Source organism: Diabrotica undecimpunctata, chromosome 1 (assembly GCF_040954645.1).
Source record: "Diabrotica undecimpunctata isolate CICGRU chromosome 1, icDiaUnde3, whole genome shotgun sequence".
Lineage (NCBI taxonomy): Eukaryota > Metazoa > Arthropoda > Insecta > Coleoptera > Chrysomelidae > Diabrotica > Diabrotica undecimpunctata.
In genome coordinates this window covers 110339659-110362932 of record NC_092803.1, presented here as the reverse complement: position 1 = coordinate 110362932, position 23274 = coordinate 110339659, and the positions used below count along the sequence as shown (strand labels likewise).

The window sequence follows — 23274 nt, the reverse complement described above, 5'->3', positions numbered from 1 at the left end:
AAAATATTCACATCGAAAGTTGAGTTGATGTTTACAGTAAATATGTGAGGTAAGTTCAGCAATAAGAATCTTATACATATTTTTTAATTTGCTAATGAGTAAAAATGGTCCACAGTAACCTCCTTCTCCCCTAATTATTAGGTTTGGAAGGTATATACTACTTAGAATTGCATCATTCCCAAAATGCGTCAAATTTCTCGTCGATAGTGCCATACTCGCTAATTTACGAGGTAGTTTTGCAATTTTTTACAAAACATATAAACACTTGTCTTATAGACGCTAGCTTGTCAGACATTTTTCTTTTGCCTCGAGTTTCTAAATCATCAAATATAAGATGTCTTTTTTGTCAAACAAAAATTAATAACGTGGCTGTGATGAGGTTAACCAAAACATTTCAACTCCGCTGCCATTTCGCTTCCACAACTCTCCTGTATGTAATCAATTACTTTGCAAACATCCAGCTAATCCAAGTACAGCAATCCCAGTAAAGCTGTTATTTCGATAACATCAGTATTTTTAGCAGAACGGACTCTGGTATACACCTCTTTCATTCGATTTATATGTTCGCTCGTACTTTCAACTATAATGTTTAAAATATTTTTGGAAAAAAACAAATGCCCACAATAAATTATTGATTTGGCATTCTTGCCATATGCTTTTACACCTGATAAGTAAAAAACTTTATTAAATTGGCGGATTATTATCGTTTGCAGCGAGCAGTGTTTTTTTAAGACTGCTGCATCTTTGCCTATAAAACTTAGCAATCCGTAAAAATTTTACTGGTATTAAAAGTTGTTCTGTATCAGTTTCTACTTCCTAAAGCAATTAAAGTAGATGATGTTGCTTTTTTCCAAAACTCGTGCTAAAAATTAATAAATTTTACAAAGAAAAATGTAAAATAATATATGTATACATCTTCTTCTTCTTCTTCTTCAGCCTTCATTCATCCATTGTTGGACATAGGCCTCCTCCAATTGTTTCCACGCTTCCCTATCTTTTGCAATTCTCATCCATTGCTTTCCAGCTACAGCCGTTATATCGTCTATCCATCTCTTTTTGGGTCTTCCCACGCTTCTTTTTGTTTCTCGAGGTCTCCAGAATGTCACTTTATGAGACCATCTGTTGGTGTCTTGTCTTGCTACATGTGCTACCCATTGCCATCTCAATGTCGCTATTTTTTCCATGATGTCGGTTACTTTAGTTCTTCGACGTATTTCGGTGTTAGGAATTTTGTCTCTGAGGCTTATATTTAACATGGCCCTCTCCATGGCCCGTTGAGTTATTCTTAATTGTTCTGCCATTTTTCTTGTTATTGCCATAGTTTCCAATCCATAAGTTGCAACTGGTAGTATACAAGTGTCATAGGTTTTTCGTTTTAAGTGTATTGGGATTTTTCTGTCTTTTAAAATGAAGCTCAACTTCCCAAAAGCAGCCCATGATAATTGTGTCCTTCTTTTAATTTCTAGGGTTTGATTTTCCTTTTCGTTTTTAATTGCATGTCCTAGATATATATATTGTTCTACCTTTTCTACATTGATGTTATCTATCGTGATGTTTTCTAGGCTGTTGCTTAATATCTTTGTTTTGTCGAGATTCATTTTTAATCCTATTTGATTCGATTTGTGATTTAAATCTTGTAGCATTGATTTTAGTTCATCAATATCTGTGCTTATTAGTACTATGTCGTCTGCGAAACGCAAATGGTTAAGATATACTCCATCTATTTTTAATCCCTTTTCGACCCAATTTAGTTTTTTGAAGACATTTTCTAATGCCAAAGTAAATAACTTGGGTGAGATGGTGTCACCCTGTCTCACGCCTTTGCCAAGGTCTATTTTCATAGTTTCCAGATCATCATCTATTTTTACGTGAAAAGTAGCATCATCGTATATATTCTTAAGGAGGGCAGCATATCTTGAATCTACTCTGGCGTCGTCCAATGCTGTTAAGAAAGCCCATTTCTCGATACTGTCGAATGCTTTGTGATAATCGACAAATGCCAGATGTAGTGGTATGTTGTACTCTATTGTTTTTTCAATAACTGTCCGGATTGTTTGCAAGTGATCGATAGTGCTAAAACCCTTACGAAAGCCTGCTTGCTCCACCGGTTGGTATGCATCTAGCTTAGCTGTCAATCTATTTGTTATTATTCGGGTTAGTAGTTTGTAAAGGTGTGACAACAAGCTTATTGGTCGGTAGTTTTCTATATTTGCGGCGTCTCCTTTTTTATGGAGTAGAATGACTTCCACATTTTTCCATGCTTTTGGTATTTGTCCTTCCAATAGGCATTTATTCAGTAATGCTCTCATTGCCTCTTCTAATGCAGTGCCTCCCATTTTTAGCATCTCTGAAGTAATTTTATCTTCTCCTGGTGTTTTCCCATTTTTCATTTGTTTTAGGGCGGCTCTAATTTCTGATGTTATTATTTCAGGGAGATCCTCTGAGCCCACATTTAAGATATGTTTTGTTGGTATACCGGGGTTCGGAATAGTAGAAGTATACAGCTTCTCGTAAAATTTTCGGATTTCTCTAACGATCTCTTCCTTATGCGAGCACAATGTTCCACGGTCGTCTTTTATCTTTATGATTTTATTCCTGCCAGCGGATTTACATGTTTTTAGTACTTTCATGTTCTTATTGTTCTCTATGGTTTCAAGAATCTGGTTTGTTCTATAAGCTCTGAGGTCTTTTCGAATATTTTTCTTAACGCTTCTGTTGAGCGCTTTATAGTCCGGGTTATCTCTGTTCGTTCTTCTTCTTTTCTCTATCCGTTCTAGAGTCTCGGGTTTTAGTTTAGCTTCTTTTTGTTTTCTTATTCTGCAACAAAGTTTCTTAGTGACTGTTTGTATGTCTTTAGTTATTTTCTCAGCTAGTTCATCTATATTCTTGTGCTCAAAGGTATTTGCTACTAGTTTCCGTGCTAATTCCTCTTGATATTTCTCTTTATTACTGGCTAGGATGTCTGCCGTCGGTAAAGGGTTTGTTGTTAATAGTTTTCTTTTTTCTCTCCTTACGTTAATATGTATATCGGCACGAACTAGTCTATGGTCACTGCCAGTATTAAATTTGTTCAGCACCTCGATGTTTTTACATATTGATCTATCACTGGAAAGGATAAAATCTATTTCATTCTTAACCTGGCCGTTCGGGCTACGCCATGTCCACTTTCTTTGTATTTGTTTTTTATAGAACGTGTTCAGGCAAAACATTTTTTCGGTTCTTATGAAATTTGCTAATGTCTCTCCTCTGGTGTTTCTGTTGCCTAGACCGAAGTTTCCTATGTAGTCTGAGTCGCCTGGTATTCGTCGCCCTATTTTTGCATTAAAATCTCCGGTGATGATAACATAATGTGTTTTTTCTAGGTCTTTAGCTCGTGTTATATCTTCGTAGAGTTGTTCTATTGACTCGTCATCCGCAGTGGAAGTTGGAGCATAGCAGTGTATTATTTGTAAGCTATATCGTTTATTCAGTTCTAATACAAGATATATTACTCTTTCCGACACTGCTGAGTATTTTACAATCTGGTGTTCTATTCTTCGGTTGACCATGAAAGCCACTCCTCCTTGACCGTATTTCTCTTCTGAATTATATTGGTATAAAGTGTGCCCAGATTTTAGGGTGGTCTTTTTCTCTCCTTGAAGTCTCGTTTCACATAAGCTTACAATATCCCATTTAATAGCCCCTAGTTCCTGCTCTAATTCCTCTAGATGGTCGTTCGTTCTCATGGTTCTAATGTTGTATGTAGCAAATTTAAATTTTGCTAATATCTAAATATCAAAACCACCTTCACTACTCACTTCAAATTGTCCAATCTCGTCCTATCCGTAAAAGACCAAATCCCCAATGAAGACCATGGTGTCTACGAGATACCTTGTTCCAGTTCTTGATTAGTCAAACATTCCGATACCACTTCAGCCCTAGCTCAACATCATATTCAGACAAGCCACACAATAGATTTCGAAAAAGCAAAAACCATCGCTCCCATCCGCTCCTTAAAATCGAGAATAATTCGTGAAGCCATCGAGATCGAAAAACGGCCTAATAGTTTAAACACGCGCGATGACGCTAAACGACTGCCGGCAATATGGCGACCGTTGCTTCAGCGACCCCTACTCCAACCCAGACCGCTCAGGCCACGTCAGCTCAGACCACGTCAGCGCCTATTTTTCCCGCTCATACGAATGGTATAAAAGCAGCCTCACAGGGTAAGACCGGTTCCTTCAAGAGGCTCAGGCCTAAACAAGCTTAAAACCCAGGTAGCTAGTAAGACCGGTTGTCACTCGACACTGAGGAGTAGGCAGATTGAGACCTCAGTGCCGTTTGACGATTCTTGTATTTATACAAAACAAGATACTGGTACATCACGAGTGAGGGGAGTAGGCAGATTGAGACCCCGAAGTCGAACGGAACCGTATCCTTCTTGAAAATGGCTCCAAAATGGGTGCAGAAACGTTGAGCTTTAAATTCTCAACGCGGTTCTTCCCGAGAACTCAGTAATTTTCATATGTATATATATATATATATATATATATATATATATATATATATATATATATATATCTATTTATCTATTTATATATACAAGAAATACTGGATATTAGTGACCGTCGATATAAACAAACAAACAGTTTATTAGGGTTGCAGTCAGAAAATTGACCGGGATGTTAACAAAACACTCTTTTGACTTTTTGTCTAGCTTTCGAACTATTGGATTCGTTGTAGGAATTCAATGATCCTCACGATCCTCACAATTTCCTACAACGAATCGAATGAATTCTATATTAGAGATTCTTTCACGTTTAGTAACTTCATTAACAATGTTAATGTTCCGAATAATTATATATTGATTAGTTTAGATGTTGTGTCACTGTTTACAAACTTACCACTAGATGCTATTCTTAACAGCATCAAAAATAACTGGAACAGCATCTCTCCGCATACCAAGATCAGTTTAGATGATTTCATAAAAATTTTAACATTTATATTTGACTCTAACATCTTTTTGTTCAATGGTAATTTCTTTAAACAAGTCTTTGGCACTCCAATGGGCAGCAAAATATCCCCCATACTCTGTAACTTTGTTTTGGATGAACTTATAACAACGTGTTAAGAAAAGATACCTTTTCACATACCTTTTATTAAACGATATGTGGATGATTTCATTTTATCGGTCCCTGAAAACAAAGTAACTAATGTTTTAAATACCTTTAACGCCCAATGTGAACACCTAAAGTTTACGGTTGAGAGAGAGGCTGATAATACGATTCCTTTTTTAAACATGCTAATCCATCGTGGCAATGATGGCATGCTAAGGACGGAGTAGTATCGTAAACCTTGTTTTAGTAACCGTTTTATAAACTTTCATTCTCAACATCTATCTAAGATGAAAACAAATTTGGTTTTGGCCCTGAAAACTAGGGTTATCAACTTGTCACACATCGAGTTCAGAGACAAGGGACTAAAAAAGCTGAGATCTACATATATTACAAGAGAACTTCTATCCTATAGGGCTGTTAAATAAACTCATTTTCAGTTCTCCATTTTCTTCGCATTTTTCTGACAACCAAAATTTTCATAACTATGAGGTCCGACAATTGACATTAACACACAACACATCAGTGATACCATCTAAAATAACTTATAGTTGCCTACCCTAGATTCCAGTTCTGACACCAAATCTAATGAACATCTTCAAAAATGTTAGTGGTTTAAAAATTACAACCAAAAATGTGAAAATGGTATCGAAGTTATACACAAAACCAAAAGATCCTTTCACAATACATCAGTCATCGAATGTTGATTATCCTATATCGTGTACCAATTGTAACAAAATATAGATAGGACGAAAAACCAAAAAAACAAATGCATTTGCATTGACATAACGTGCATTAACGTTGTAACATGAATTTAATTTCAAGGATTCCTGTATTTTAGCAAAGGAAAAGAACCATTCAAAACGTGTTTCATAAAATCTAGTACATCTTGCATCAATAAAAAGTCTGACATAGATAAACTGAGCAACATTTATTGTTTCTTACTGGAAAAACACCCAAAATAAAATTAATATCTACCTGTACATAAATTACACTTATATGCATAACATGTTGCATACCGTTAAGACAGGTTTAAAAATTAAAATCACCTAAGATGGGCCTCTAGTATTTCTTAAAAAGAAATATAATATTAAGTACACCTAATTACTTTTTATTCATAGGGTTTTTTCTTTCTGTTCTCTATGTGTCAGAGTTAAAACACACCAGTAAAAGATGCCATAATCTAAGTTTAACTATCTGTACCTAAATTTTAAAAATTTTAGAATGTATTTTGTCCATTATTTTATATTTTATATGTGTGTTATTATTGTTGGGTGTCAATGCTTTTATAAATAATCTCAACGACTAGTAAGTTGCACTGAAGAGTTGTGATATTTTATAAATATTTACATATTTTTCTTATTACAGTGTCTTGAAAAATGAATAAAACCATTCCGAAAGCTAGACAAAAAGTCAAAAGAGTGTTTCATTAATATCCCGGCCAATTTTGTTCTCGTCTTGCTAAGGCGCGTCGAATATAATATCGCTTGTAATATTTCAGTGACTTTAAATTAGTGTTTTCGGTTACACAACTTTCGAACCGGACGACTGAGGTCAAATTTTTGACCGTTAACACTATCTTTGGTTTATAAGCTTTCATTCGACACCTCATTTGTTATTTTGTTTTAATAACAAAGGAGTTGTGTTCACGGACAGACAGATGAACAGACAGACAAAGGTAATTCAAGGTTTTTACCGATTTTAAATTTAGTAAAATTAGTAAAAATGATATTTACTATATCAGTAATGAAAGAAAAGAATAAAGAATAAAATGATGCAACTCATACACAGAATTGATGCAAATCCTAATTGCCGACTTACCTGAAAGTTTTTTTTAGTTGAAAATTATATAAATGTATATTTATATGAGTGCTTTAAGATTTTATTATCTTATTTATTAGTCATTATTCCTTTTGTAGGGTCATGACACGACATCATCTGCTATTAGTTTTGCTCTTCATTCATTGGCAAATAATCCAGAAGTTCAGGTATTTATACTTTTTTATTAAATATGTATGTATACGTTTTAAAATTTTATTTATAATACTGAGTAAAAACAATTGGAAGATCTTTAGGGTTATTAAATAACTTCCTTGAACAAATCCAGTCGTCCGTCTAACAACAAAAGCGTCACAGAATAAAGAAGTGAAAAGTTAGGTGTAAAATTTTAAGAAGCTGGATATGTGGCAATCAAATAGAGTAATAAAAAATCCTACAAGGAATAAACCAGTTGGTAGCTGTTTTGGGTTACATTGCAATGAAACCTACCTTAACTACAAGAAACTTGTTAGATGTTTCTGTCTGACTTACATTCGTTGGAATAATTTAAAACAACATAAATTTTACCATTTTAAAATTAGTTCACTACACGAACTGTATAAAGGTTCTGATCGGCGATTAGACGTGTGTGCGATCAGCACTGAACAAGTTATTGGTTATCTTAATTATGCTTTTAATATTCGTTTTTCTGATGAGTGCATCTTTTACCTTAATGACCAAGTAAATCATCATAACTATCGTTATTGATCGGATAAAAATCCGAAAATATTCATAAGGTATCTAGTCGTACACATCCACTTTGAAACTGAACTTTTAGACAAGAATTTTCAGTGATCTGAAATCAAATATTTCTGAATATGTTGCAAATTGTCAGCAATCCTGCCTTATTAGACAAAATTAAGCAAAACGACCGCTATCGAAAGAAACTTTATTTTTACACTCCCCCGCATTTCCCTGTACCTGAGAGATAATTTTTAAGTGATATTTCAAGAGATGACGAAAAAGGGACATGTATTAAATGTACTGCACAGTTACCATGTTTACCTACATGTGTCTTTTCTTTGATGTCATTAAAGGTCAAAAATGTATGCAACATAGTCCCGATCATTTCAAGACTTCGGTAATGAATCCCACCTAAGTGTAATAGTTTCAAAATGCTCTAAAATGTTATAAAACAATTTAAGAAATGTCTCTTATACTGTATAGAGGATGGTGGGGGGATTTCCAACATCCATTAAATTTAATGACCTTATATAATACATTTCTGGGTACATATCTCGAAAATATCAAATTTTCTGTTTTTAATGTAACATGCATAATCGTTACACTTAGGCAAATATGCAAAAAAATACTGAAAAATTTGAGCATAAATATGCACTAATTTGGCCAAAAATATTCATTTAATATATATTTCTTTTAGAAAATATGCATACTGTCAAGGGAAACATATATTTTATAATGTTATAATAATTAATCTTTGTTGTAATAATTAGAAAACAATATAAATAAATTTAAAAACTAAGTGGACAATGTACTAATTAATTTTAATGAAAGTAGTAAAAAAGTAAAATACTATTTCTTAGAATTAAAAAAACAATAAATGACCACATGTTTTTCAAAAATTTTCAATAAAAACTTATGGTTTCTATCTGTGTACATATATTTGTAAATTAAGAAACTTCTTTCCACATTTATGGATCCAATGGAAGCATATATTAAATTTACAAAAATGTTTTTTTTATATCTATTTCTTTGCAAAAAACCAACAAGAACGTCGGCTACCTCAGTAAGTTTTTAAAAACTATTATTTTTTTGAAATATTGTTTCGAATTTTTGAAAAATATATTTTCCAGTATCACCTTTTTACATTTTGAAAAGCTGATCTAATTTGTTGTTAAGGCTATGCTTTCTACCAGGGACAACTTTAATGATTGTAATTCAGTAACAGTTGCTAATGAAGAACACTGTTTTTCAAAGTTTGTTTAGTATCTAGCAGAGATTGGAAACTTTCTTCCGTTAAAGTATATAATATGTTTTAGATCTACGAAATAGTCTGAATAAAAAAAAGCGGCTTCCAACCATGTTCCATCGTTTTAAAACAGGTTCCGGTGAAAGTGGAATATTTGGAAGTATGTTTTTATAAAGTTGAATTCTTATAGGAGATTTATTTTGAGGAATACTTTTCTTATGCTTAACATCAGGAAGTTTACAAGAACAAACTTTTCTTTAGTTTCTTTCGCAACTCTGTTCATTCCATGTGCTAAACAAATAACGTGTTTAAGTTGGTATAAAATATTTTTAAATTTTGTCCTGCCTTGACCATATATTGTGCAGTATCGGATAATAAAAAGCAATAATTTATGGCTAGCAACAGCTGCAGAAAAAAAAAAATTTTGATATTTCTTCGTGTAGAAAACGTGACATAGTTGCAGAGTTGGTTTTTTCCCATTGACTGCATAAAATTAAATAGGATTTTGGTAAGATCTGATTACTTAGAACACCAATAATTAACTGAGCGATATAACTTCCTGACAAGTCAGTGGTTTCGTCAATACACACGAAGAAGTAATTGTTACTAATATTAGTTTTATTATATTATCTATTACTGACGGGTACAACGAGTTGACATGGTTTCTCTTTAGAGTCCTTTCACTTGGAATATTCAAATTACAATATTTTTATTGAAAAAAAAAAAATTTAAGTTTTTATTGGATTATTTTAAAATCAGTATATTTGAAGAGAATAATGCACGGCACAAGTCTTCATTAAAAGTATCTTGATCGTTTCCTTCTTTCGAACTTAACCAAAAAGACTTAGAAACCGAAGCTAGATATTTTTCTCCAGATTTAGTTTTGTCCTTTGTGACTATATGTGACGCAGTTCTGAAATTTTGATCTATCTGAAATTTCTTTTCTTATGTAATCTGTAATAGATTTTTTAATATAAATAACTACAATTAGAACAGATTTGTTTATAATCTTAAACTAAAGGCATCGATAGAAGAACTTTCATTCAAATAATTGCAGGAATATTGCATGGGAGTCACTGAAATTTCAGCAATAGTCAAAATATCTATCTATATAAAAGGCAAGGCTATGATGACAGTAACAGGTCACACTGTAATTCCTGTCACATAAGACATATTTGGTTTATATATAAAGCATAAGGTAAGGTAAATTCGCTTTATTTAAAAAGTTATTTATTTAAAAATTTAATGACGGTAGACGACAATTGATTGGATCCCCCGTCGCAACGGGTAAATTTTATATATATATTATTTATATATATATATATATATATATATATATATATATATATATATTTATATTTATTAATGTTAATTTATGCAATCATTAAAATATTGTAAATAACATATCAAATATAGAAAAGTATTTTACAATTTTGAAACAAACAAAACAATAAACTTTGTCCATATCCATAGATAGCTCTTTGTGAGGTTTAATCCAAATAGCGACACTAGTTATTTTCGAAATTTTAAAGATTAAAATAGTTAACAAATTATACACAAACTTGACTGACTATGCTTAAGTTTTCACTTTCACTTTTTAGATCAAAATAATTTGCAAAAGGACAATTTTATTTATAGCACAGGCAATAAACTTTTAAAATACCCTTTTATTACGGTATTATAATCGGTTACCTGCTACAACAATACCAAGAATATTAGGTAATATCTATGGTACTATCGGTAATATTGAATACTGAAATATTGAAATAAAGTAAAAATTGGAATTTCCAGTTACTTAGTCATAATATTATCTACTGTTAGAAAAATCTTATTTAAAATTCGCAATTCGAAATACAGTGGAACCTCAGGGCGGTACCCAACCAAGGTACGACCAACTTATGTACTTACGGACCCTGCCGGTTAACAGAAGTGACAGTTAATAGAGAGACGGATAATTGAGGTTCCACCGTAAATTGAGTTTTATGCATTTTATGCAATTTTTTGTATAAACTTGCAACATCCCCAGATATTTGCATAAAATATGCAAAATATGCAATAAATGCATTTTGCATATTTGCCTAAGTCTAATAATCATATATTATAATATTTCTAATTATTTTATATACACATAATTTTATGACTTTACCTATACCTCAAAAAAATAATATTTATAAACAGTACCTACTACTAATTATAGCAAAAGGCGTATGAGGAACAGAAATCCCTTTTTGCTGATTTAAAAACAGCTAAACCAACTGTTGCACAATTAAATGATATGAAATATTTAGAGTTGGTAATCAAGGAAACTCTAAGATTGTATCCTTCTGTGCCGTATATAGCAAGAGAATTATCTGAAGATGTAGAGTACGGTAAGTTATATAAATATATATATATATATATATATATATATATATATATATATAATATATATATATATATATATATATATATATATATATATATATATATATATATGTATATATATATATATATATATATATATATATATATATATATTTATTTTTTAAATTATTTTCGACCGTGCTGTTTTAAATATTGATTTATACTATCAGCAAGCGGTCTGTAGGAAATAAAACTCTATTTGTTCTATGTCTCAATATTTATAATTCCATCTTTCTATTTTATAATACTGTCATAATAATTGTTTATTTTAACTTATTTAAAAAAAATTTAATTTTTACTCTTATAGTTGTAATTATTGAAATATTCACTTTGTTTACATATAATATTTATTCTAATAAATTTACAGTTTTCTCCTGAAGAAGTCACAAAATCGTGACGAAATATTAAGACATAGGTGATACTATAAATCAATATATATATATATATATATATATATATATATATATATATATATATATTATTTAAACTTAGACCTAAGATGATTACTTTTACAAGAATTACCATTAAACTCAACAGTCTTCCGAGTTGAACCGCGTCGATTATCAGTGCGCCGAGCTTTCGACATCCTCTTGATTGATAGTTTGTGCTCTCTTTTGGTACACTTTACTTTTCAAGTATCCCCATAAACAGAAATCTAGAGAAGTCCATTTAGGTGACATAGGCGGCCATTCTATTGTTACCTTTCGACTTATTCACCGATTTGGAAAGACTTTGTTTTTGTGTGTACTTTGTGTGAAAGTAGTTGCGCACCAAGATAGCATAGTGTGAACACACACCATCTTGCTGCAGCCATAAAAAATTTCCAAATGGTGTTTGGAAACAACCAGGTTGAATTTGATGAACAAGAAGTTTTGAAGAAGTTCTAAATATCAAGGATCTGTTAAGAGTTTTCGAAAAAGTATGGTCCAATCATCGTATGTCAATATTATTCCCTCCCAAACATTAACTTGGGATTGAGTAAGATATATAAACTAACTCTGGGGATTGAGTATAATATTCTTGCATGACCGTTTAGTAGAAATGTAGCCTCTTCAGACAAAAAAACCTTTTTCAAAAACATCGGATCTCTACTAGTTTGTTCGACTATAATTTCACAAAATTCAATTCGTCTATCAAAATCATCTTCCATATATTCTTGTACTTAACTTACTTTGTAGGGATGCCTTTTTTTGATCTTCAGCTTTATAATAACTGTTGAATGGTCCATGTCATTATCTAATGATACTTGCCGTGCACTGGTATGGGGATGATCTTAAAAGGCTAACAGAACCTCTAGTTGTTTGTTTTCAGATCTTTGTTTTCTACTACCTTTAGTAGTCTTTGATATGACCTGTGTCTCTTAATTTCTTCTCAATTTTACTTAGAGTGGATTGTAAAATTGGTTCTCGATTTGTGTATTCATTATTAAATAACGTACATACTTCTTACTGCGTACGTATTTTATCTCCGCAAACAATCATTATTAGAATTTCAATTCTTTGCGTATTAGTCAAGACTTGATATATACAAAGACTTTTTGAATACATCTACTACAATAATATTATTAATTACTTAAAGGAAGTTAATTAAATTTGAATGTCCAAGTATCAATGTTGATGTTGATAATGTAACTTGATTTTTAAAATAGGTGAAAATGGACTGAATAAAAATCGACTGTTTTCAGATTTTTCCTTAAGTCGCAGACTTACAAAATAAGGAATTTATTCAATTTAGTTGAATCATACTGTATATATATATATATATATATATATGTATATATATGTATATATATATATATACATATATATATATATATATATATATATATATATATATATATATATATATATATATGTATGTACATATATATATTTTTTTAAGCCCTTTTCTCTATTCGATTGCCGAATATAGGCCTCTCCTAATTCTCGCCATTCATCTCTGTCGTTTCTAAGTCGTTTCCACATTGGCCCTGCAGTTCTTTTAATATCGTCGCTCCATCGTATTTACTATCTTCCTCGTGGTCTTTTGGCTTCATATGGCCGCCAATTCCCGATTTCTTTATTCCATCGGCCATCCGTAAGACGTTTGTTATGTCCAGCCCATTTCCATTTCAGTTTAGCTGCCAGTTCGACAGCATCTTTTACTTTTGTTCTATTACGAATGTATTCATTGGTTTTATGATCTTTGAGTGAGATACCCAGCATCTGTCGTTCGATAGCTCTCTGAGTTTTTCTGATCTTCTCCATGTTTATTTTAGTCAAGGTCCAGGTTTGAGCTCCATATGTAAGTACAGTTAGGATACAGGAATTAAATACTTTGGTTCGCAGCCCTTGAGGTATATTTTTATTTTTAAGTACGTATGAGAGTGTTCTGAATGCTGCCTATCCCATTTTTACACGTCTGCTTATTTCGGTAGTCTGATTTTCTTTGCTTACCTTGTTTACATTTTGACCCAGATATGTATATTCATCTACGTGTTCTATCTCTGTCCCTTTGATGTTTATCATAGGTTTGTCACCTTTGTTTGACATTAGTTTAGTCTTGCTGAAATTCATTTTCGGTCCTTTTTTTAGGGATTTTATGTGTAGCTCCTCAATCATCGTATTCAGTGCATTCCACGTGTCGGCTATTAGTACTACATTATCTGCGTATCTAAGATGGTTCAAGTATTGTCCGTTAATAGGGATTCCCTTATTTTCTTAGTCTACTCACTTACATAAATATATCTTCTAGGGCAGCTGTAAATAATTTTGAAGATATTGTGTCTCCTTGTCTTACTCCTTGGTTGATTTTTACTGATCTTGTTTTGATCCAATTACCCAACGTCACTATTATTTCAGCTTGTTCGTAAATATTATGTAATATTAGTCTCTACCTGGAGTCGATCCGGTTGTTGGCTAATGCTTCTTGTATTGCCCACAGTTCTACGCTATTAAAAGCTTTTTCATAATCTATAAAAGCCAGACTAATGGGAGATTGTATTCGTTAGTCTTTTCTATTAGGATTTTTAAAGTAAATAGATGGTCATAGATGCTGTACCCTTTTCTAAATCCGGCTTGTTCTACTGGTTGATATCCGCCAAATTTAATTGTTAACCTGTTTGTAATAATCTTAAATAAGGTTTTGTTAAGTTGTGGAAGAAGTGAAATTGGTCGATAATTTTTCAGATCTGTAGTATCTCCCTTATTGTGTATTAGTATTGTTTTAGCATTATTCCATTGTTCGAGTATGTTGCCTTGGAATAGAACTTCATTAAATAGTATTAATAGATATATGATGGCTTCTTTACGCATTCCTTCAGCATTTCTGCTAGGATTCCATCGCTTCCAGAAGCTTTATTCCTTTTTATTTCTTTTACTGCTCTTTTTATTTCTTCGTGGCTTATTTCGGGCATCACTTCTGAGTTGACATTTGCTATCTGCAAATAAGTTCCCTTTCAAGTTCTGCTTTCAGGAGTTAGGGGGATCGTTTCTGGAACGGTACAGATCGGCGTAGAACTTTTCAATTGAGTTTGCAATATCAGATTTACTTTTTTTCAGTTGTCCTTGTTCATTTTTAATGGATATTATGTTTTTCTTTCCTATTTTCGGTTTGGTGCATTTGAGACTTCGGTTTTTCTCTATGATTTGTTCTATACGGTATTCTTGATGTTTTTTAATGTCCTCTTTATCTGTTTTATTATTACTCGATTAAGTTCCTTAAATTCTGCAGTGTCTCCTTTGTTTTGTCTGAAAAGATCTTTTCTTTGTTTCATCATGTTTTGTGATTCTACACTTATTTTGGATTTTCGTTTTCTGTTAGCAGTTGCCACTTCTGAGCTTGAATTTAGTAGTTCTTTTGTTATGACTTCATTGATTTCATTTAAGCTAAGTTTATCTATTATGTTTTATCTTATATATATATATATATATATATATATATATATATATATATATATATATATTATATATATATATATTATATATATATATATATATATATATATATATATATATATATATATATAATTTCATTCAGTGTCAAAAGAAATTTGCGTTTAAATCTGGCGACTTAAATAAAAACTTTTGTAATTAGATTTAATAACTACCTATACCTGTTTTACTTTTAGATGGAAAAGTATTACCAAAGGGACTTAATGTAGTATTATTTACGTTCGCAGTTCATCGGGATCCGGTATACTTTCCAGATCCATTAAAATTTGATCCTGAGAGATTCGAAGATACACGTGGAACTAATCCTTATATCTATACTCCGTTTAGTGCAGGACCTAGAAATTGCATTGGTAATTATTGTTTAATATTTGCTTTTATACAATATGAAAGTAAACAATCCTAGATTTGACAGTTATATAAATATCATCATCATCATATAACGGGGGTCCTACGGCGATTGCCGCTTCCCGCATTTCAGCCTCCATCTTTTCCTATCTCTCCAATCTCCCTCTTCTAAGCCTCTAGATTGCATTGTTTTTGTAATTTCTCTTCTCCAGGAATTTGGTGGTCTTCCCCTTTTCCTTCTTTCTGGCGGAACATACATTAAGGCTTTCTTTGGCCACCGCTCCTCCTCCATTCTCATCACGTGACCATACCATTGTAATTGCCTTCCTTGTATTCTATCTGAAAGAGTATCTCTAATTCCTGTACGGTTTCGTATTTCCTCATTCCTGATTCTTTCCATTCTCGATACTCGACATGACCTTCTAAGATAATCCATTTCCACAACGTCCGTATATAAATATGTTCTAGTTAGTAAAATGATGTAACAACAATGCCAACATTGAAAATATTTTCAAATGTGTTCCTATAGCAAATATTTAAGATCAGTTAAAAAAATTATGAAATAATTGTAAATTTGCCATTGGTGATGATGTTGACATCAAAATTAAGCATTTCTGATGAAATAACTAGCAAATTTTTCGTTGTATTTGTTCTATAGTACCTTGTACCTTCGTTAGATTTATCTCGTAATAATTTTTGGAATATAATAGTGTTTCCTTTTTCTGTGGATTCAGGGATTAAGTGAAGTAACTACACATAAATTAACTCAGTAATTTTATTTAACTCACTAAATACCAAATATGTCATTAATAATTCTAAATACTCTAATAATTATAGCCTACAATAATATGGGTATCGCTTACAAAAACACTTGTGAAATTACTGTCTATTCAAAGAACAGTTTATATTATATGCACGAACATCTTCTGTTCTATAGAGCACTTCAACACGAGATTCCAGAAAAATACCGATGGTAAAGAAGTTCGAGAACTTTGCTGATAAAGTGCTTAATTCGGCTTCTAGAATTACTGCTACGCCAGGGGGGCAATAAGAGCGTTGTCACTCATAACAATAAGAATTATTTAAACGATTTGAATTAAATTGGGTACTGCGTTAGTATTTAACTCTTATCAAATTTACCATTGACTTTACATGGGACAGTCTAAGAACGTTAGTTCATTAAAATGATATTTTTTTTGTAAATATTATGTGCAATAACAAAATTGCAAGGAGGAATTTCAAGAAAAACTACAGCTCGAACAAGAACAAGAGGAAGAGTTGAGAAGAAGTAGTATTACGATGGATAGTGTGAAGGATACAACTCAAAATCAATATGTTAACCCAAGAAGATATGTTTATACTTTGATGAATAAAGAAACAGAGACTTTAGTAGTTTTTTAAAGTGTTTTGGATACTTCATGCTTGTTGATGTGAAATGTGTTTCGGGTCTAATAACGGCTTTACCTCCGTTTTTTGACCTCTTACACCTTTTTGGAAATTGTGATGGAACATTCTCATTACACGAAATATTAAATTTCAGAAGAGGAAATAAAATTTTTGAAACCATTGGCACGTTATACTAAATTTAATTAATACATTTCTAACTACGGTTATATTTCCTAATGTATTGAAAATAAATACTATTAGTCTATACAAAAAAAATCCAATACTATCTGTAGAATATAATTGTATTTTCTACAATAGTTTGTTTAATAAATAAACGATAATAATTAAATTATTCTCACTAATATATCTCAACAATTTAAAGACATACAGTCAGCATGACATGCCTTCTTTCTGCTGCATTGTATCTTCTGCGCCTGTCAGTTTTTCAGATTTAAACTATTCAAACCCAACTACCCTTAAAGCAGTTCATCTTTGTCTTCTCAAATAGAAGCACGCAAGTCAAATTTTCGTTTTTATCTTCTCAAATAGAAGCAAGTAAATAGTTCATCTCACGTTTCTCAAATAATAGCAGTTATCAAGTTAATTTTATTTTATTAAATAGTTAACTACAGTCCATCTAATTTACTTACTTAAAGTATAAAAAAATCCTGAATCCATTTTAAATCAAATAGGTCATATAATTATTGCAAAAGTGGTTTATACAACAAAACAAATTAATATTTAATGTAAATAAATAGAAACAAAACAAGTGTTAAAAAATAATCTTGTTAAAAATAATTTGAGCCGCTTGTATGCGTCGTATAAAGATGTAAAATGGAATACTTAAACAAAACCAACACTTTTTTCATTACTTATTAACATTAGTCAACACCGCAACTGTCAAATAAGTGTTACCAGTTTATGCCAAAATATCACCTTCGTTCGATTACAGTTATTACAGTTATTACAGTTCGAACAAAAATGTTCTTAACTTGGTTTAACTTGGCTTAAATTGGTTACAACAGTTAAATATTTAAATATTTTGACCACCCGTATGCGACGGATTATGGATTACTGATTACGGATTATGGACGAGGTACACGAATTAGAGACGGTGATACTATTTACAATATATCGATACAAATCTTAGCATACGCTGATGATATTGACATAATAGTGCGTAGCAAGCGAGATGTTGGTCAATATTTCCTGAAATTGGAAACGGCGGCGGAACAGGTCGGTCTAGTCATCAATGAAGACAAAACCAAGTACATGTTAGTTACTAATGATCCTATAGCAAATAAGGAACGGTAAACAGCATTTGGAAGTCATATCTTTAAACGTGTGGACAGCTTTACATATCTTGGCTCGCTAATGACTACTACCAATAAAACAAACGAAGAAATTAAAGGAAGGATAAATGTTACAAATCAGGCAAACTATGGACTTTAAAAACAATTTCACTCAAGAAATATCCAAAGAAAAACTAAAATTATTATATATAAAACACTGCTGAGGCCGGTCCTCACATATAAGGCGAAAACATAGACTCTAACGCAGAAGGATGAAAGACTTCTAAGGTTATTCTAGCGTAAGATATTCCGCAAAATATTTGGAGCTATAAACTACGAGGCATGTTTTTTAAGTAAGTACCGTTTTGCGATTCCACCGCCGCAGCGCTACGGTCGGCGATCCGCGCATGAGCACTGGTTACCTACATCTCTTGTCTACGCACTGACGCCATTACAGTCTGATTCTTCATTGTATACTTGTTTACTCCAGTGTTTAAGATGCCTCCAACAATCGTGAGTCACACTGATTGTGAAGTACGGGCTGTTATACGATTTCTTAGTGCTAAAGGCGTAAAACCGATCGATATTCATCGTGAGATCGTTGAAGTTTACGGACAAAACATTATGAATGATGGAATGGTAAGGAAATGGGTGAGAGCATTTAAAGATGGCCGCACAAATGTGCATGATGAAGAACGGAGTGGGTGTCCTTCGGTCGTTATTGAAAATTTGGTGCAGAAAGTGGACGAAAAGGTGAGAGAAAACAAACGCTTTACAATTTCATCATTGTCCGACTGCTTTCCTCAGTATTCTCGTAGTGTTTTGTATCGCATTGTTACCGACAACTTGAATTACCGGAAATTGTGTTCACGTTGGGTTCCAAAAATGTTGACGGATTTGCACAAAACCCAACGTTTAGGCAGTGCATTGACTTTCCTTGAGCGGTACCACAGTGAAGGTGAAGATTTTTTAGACCAAATTGTTACTGGTGACGAAACGTGGGGGGCCTACGTCACACCAGAATCGAAACAACAATCCATGGAATGGCGACATTCATCATAGTAAAGTTTAAGCAAACAATTTCTGCCCAGAAAATCATGTGCACAGTTTTTTGGGACAGAAAAGGAGTATTGCTAGTGGAGTTTCTGCCTCGTAATGAGACAATCAATGCAGCATCTTATTGTGAGACATTAAAAAATCTGCGTCGTGCAATCCAGAACAAAAGACGTGGCAAGTTGAGTAAGGGTATCGTTTTGCTGCATGACAATGCCCGTCCACATGTGGCTAATCAGACCAAAGATCTCATCAAATCATTTAAATGGGAAACTCTAGATCATCCTCCATACAGCCCTGATCTGGCGCCCAGCGACTACCATTTGTTCCAGCACTTGAAGAAACACCTGGGCGGTCAGCGTCTTCAAGACGATAAAGAAGTCAAAACATTTGTGATGCAGTGGTTAACAAGTCAGGCGGCAGAATTTTATCAGGAGGGTATTCAAAAACTGGTGCCACGTTATGACAAGTGCCTCAATATTCACGGAAATTATGTAGAAAAGTAGATTAAGGTACAAGCTTTCATGTAAAAATAAAATTATTGCCATATCTTTGCACGTCTTTTTTTAATTCTAAAACGGTACTTACTTAAAAAACACGCCTCGTATCAAGGACAGTGTCGCAAAAGATATAATTTCAAATTTATTAAACCAGAAGTCGTAACATTAATTAAAATATAGCGACTTGCGATAGGCTGGACATATAATACGAAAGTCTGACAATATGATTGCAAAAAAGCTAACGACAGGCACACCTTTAGAAAAAAGAAGCAGAGACCGGCAGCGAATTAGGTGGTTAGATGGAGATGAGACCGACTTAGGGATACTAGAGATCTGAAGGTGGCAAGAAACCGAACAGAATGGCGACGAATCTTAGAGCAGGCCAGGATCCACAGAGGATTGTCGAGCCAAAGATGATGATAATAGTAACAAGGACTGCTTAACACATACGTTTTTTACCAAAAATAACTCCGAGATACATAAACTCTTCTTATAATAATGGTATTGTTCTCCTACTGTAATTGCAGACATTGAAATATACTTCTTAGATATGTGTATAAAACGCAGCTAAATATGACCTGGACCTAACTAAACGTTTTTAATTTAGGATATATCTATTCCTGCCTTTAAAAGAAGCTTAATTATTTTTTTCAGAATCTATTCTACCAAGTGTATCACTGAAAGAAAAATCTCTAAAAACTTTCTCTTTGCTTTTAACGAAATCAACAGATTTATTAAGCACTTTTATCTAATACTTTTCTTAGGCTGTGTTTCTGAAATAATTGCCTCAGACCGCACCTCTTGGATCCTTTACCTTTCTGTTTAACTCCTCGTTTCTGTAATTTTTGGATAGGTTTATGGGCCTACTGTCGAGCCTAATTTGGGTTATGGCCTTACTTTAGCAGTGTTTTAATCCTTGCTGAAATTCACTGTATGATTCAGTATGATATGGAACATAATCCAGTTTTAAACTTTCCGGGTTTTCATCAGTGAGATTGCATTGTTTTTTACCTTAACTATGGGGTTTATTTGTGTTTTTCTAATTTTTTTCCACCATTAGCTAGGAAATTTGGGATTTGGGCTAGGGATTTTATCGCGTTTAGCATACCAGACTAATTACCACCTTGCAGAGCATCCAACTAGATGAGAAAGACATCAAACTTATTGCCAAATTTTACGGGAACCAAACAGCCATTATTAATACCAACAACAGAGAATCAAAGCCAATCAGTATTGAACCAGGCGTAAGACAGGGCTGTGTACTTTATCTCCCACCCTCTTTAACGTGTATTCTGAGAATCTATTAGGGGAAGCTTTAAAAGATCAAAAAGGAATTATCATAGGAGGAGAAATAATTAACAATATACGGTACGCCGACGATATTGTGATTCTAGCTGAAAACATCGACGATCTGCAGAAGCTAATCAATAGAGTTGACATGGAATGCACAAATTGGGGACTGTCAAAAAATATCGATAAAACTGAATACATGGTGACCAGTAAAGTGGATATTGGCGCAACCCAACTGATATTAAACCAACAACCGCTGCAGAGAGTTCAGAGATTCAAATACCTTGGATGTTGGATTACCCAAAATCTGGATCCATCCTTCGAAATTCGATGTAGAATTGAACAGGCAAGAAACTCATTTCAAAAATTCAAGCCTCTATTATCCAATAACTCATTAAATTTGGAAATCCGTGAAAAGTTTACAAGATGTTACGTGTGGTCTGTACTTTTGTATGGATGTGAAACTTAGACTTTAAACGCCAATATCATGAATAAAATCGAGGCGTTTGAGATGTGGTTGTATCGAAGGATACTAAAAATTCAATGGACTTGCAGAACCAGAAACGAAGAAGTTCTTCGAAGAATGGGACATCAACGAACTCTATTAAATATTATTAAGAGGCGTAAACTAGAATATCTTGGACATATAATCAGAGGACCAAGATATGAGTTCCTTCGGCTAATTCTCAACGGTAAAATCGAAGGAAAGAAATGGATAGGACGGACGAAACTCTCTTGGTTGAGGAATTTGCGGCAGTGGACAGGTTTGACAACGGACCAATTGCTACACGTAGCGCAAGTCCGAGATCAGTATAACAATATTATAAGCATGGTAGTCGCCGACGTTCCGTAGGGATATGGCACTCTAAGAAGAAGAGCTAGGAAATGAATAATTACTTTGAATAGAGTCCCACTTTCTAAAAGAAAGCTAATTAAATTGGGGTGGCACCTTATAACTCTAATCGGCATAGTAGCGACTCGTAGTTCCGCAAAGTTATTTTCTTTGTTACGTGAAGACTTATAATATATAATGACTAACTTAAGGAGTAATTTTTGTATTGCTTAAATTTAATTAATAGGTCAACTAATGCAAGACCTTCCGAGAATGGTTAGAATGCAGTCATGCAGAACTATTAAGAGCGGCAGTCAACAGGGTCCGCGTAGCCATGATGATTTTCAACCTTCAATAGAAGATGGAACTTATATAAAAAGAAGAAGAAGAAGCAGCAGTGACATTTGTGTTTAAGCTTCACTTAATCGTGATTACCTCAGAATTAGCGACCACGATCCAGCACAAAGCGCCCCTCTACTACGAAAATGGGTCAAGGAGCTGTCGAAGAAATTTTGAGGTAGTTCTTGGCCGGTAGAATCTGTTTCGTTAAGCAGTCCTTAGCTTGTTTGTTGTGCCCAGCTTACACCAACTACTATCAACACAGATCTAAGCTTCTCTACCAACGTCTTTCTACTATTTATAGGAAGAGATTAAAAATTTTACTGAACCTCCTGTTATTAAGAGAATTCGAATTTAAAATAAGATATATTTTATAAAAGTAAATTAACATACAATTTTCATCTGTCAGATGATTTCATGCTGGAAGACGAGTTTTAATTCTCAGGGCCTTTATTTATCGAATATTTGTCATTGGTCAATTGTTAGTCAGACGTCAGACGTCAGAATTTATATTATAATCCTGAAAGGCATTAAATTTAATAATACCTGTCTATAGAATATAAGACAATATTTTTAAGTTTTATCTCGTTTTATGTTAAGGTGTTTGTTTTTTAATTTAATATTTTTCTTCCATGAGGATAAAACCAAATTGTGGTTAAGTTTTTTTTTATCTAGTTCATAGCTAACCTTTAAAATTTTTGAATTACTTAACATGATAATGTTTTCATTGGGGTAAATAGCGCTACACATTTATGTTTTTTATTGTACTTGGCTTATAAGTATTAAAATATATTAAATATTGGATTCTCAATGGTTAATTTTTCAGGTCAAAAATTTGCTATGCTGGAAATGAAGAGTACGATATCAAAAGTAATAAGAAACTTTGAGCTATATCCTTCAACGACTCAAGAGAAATTGCAGTTATCTCCAGAAACAATCCTTGTGTCAAAGAATGGAGTGTGTATATCGTTGAAAAATAGACTTTAGTCGAAACTAAAATGAAAATTTTAATTTTTTATTAAATAAACTTAAATAAATATATCTTGTTAACTATGTGTACA

At 32.8% G+C, this 23274-nt stretch overlaps 1 protein-coding gene across 2 annotated transcripts in view; it reads left to right on the top strand.

Annotated features, from left to right (window-relative positions):
• LOC140452328 (cytochrome P450 4d2-like) overlaps positions 1-23274 on the top strand; it is a 65764-nt gene extending 42490 nt beyond the window's left edge. The window contains exons 5-8 of one of the 2 annotated variants that reach the window (XM_072546517.1): positions 7013-7081; positions 11039-11210; positions 15353-15526; positions 23040-23272. In XM_072546517.1, the coding sequence (XP_072402618.1) occupies positions 7013-7081; positions 11039-11210; positions 15353-15526; positions 23040-23200 (576 nt within the window). In that variant the 3' untranslated portion in view covers positions 23201-23272. Of the gene's footprint in view, positions 1-7012; positions 7082-11038; positions 11211-15352; positions 15527-23039 lie in introns of both variants that reach the window. The other variant, XM_072546521.1, reaches the window with a different exon arrangement.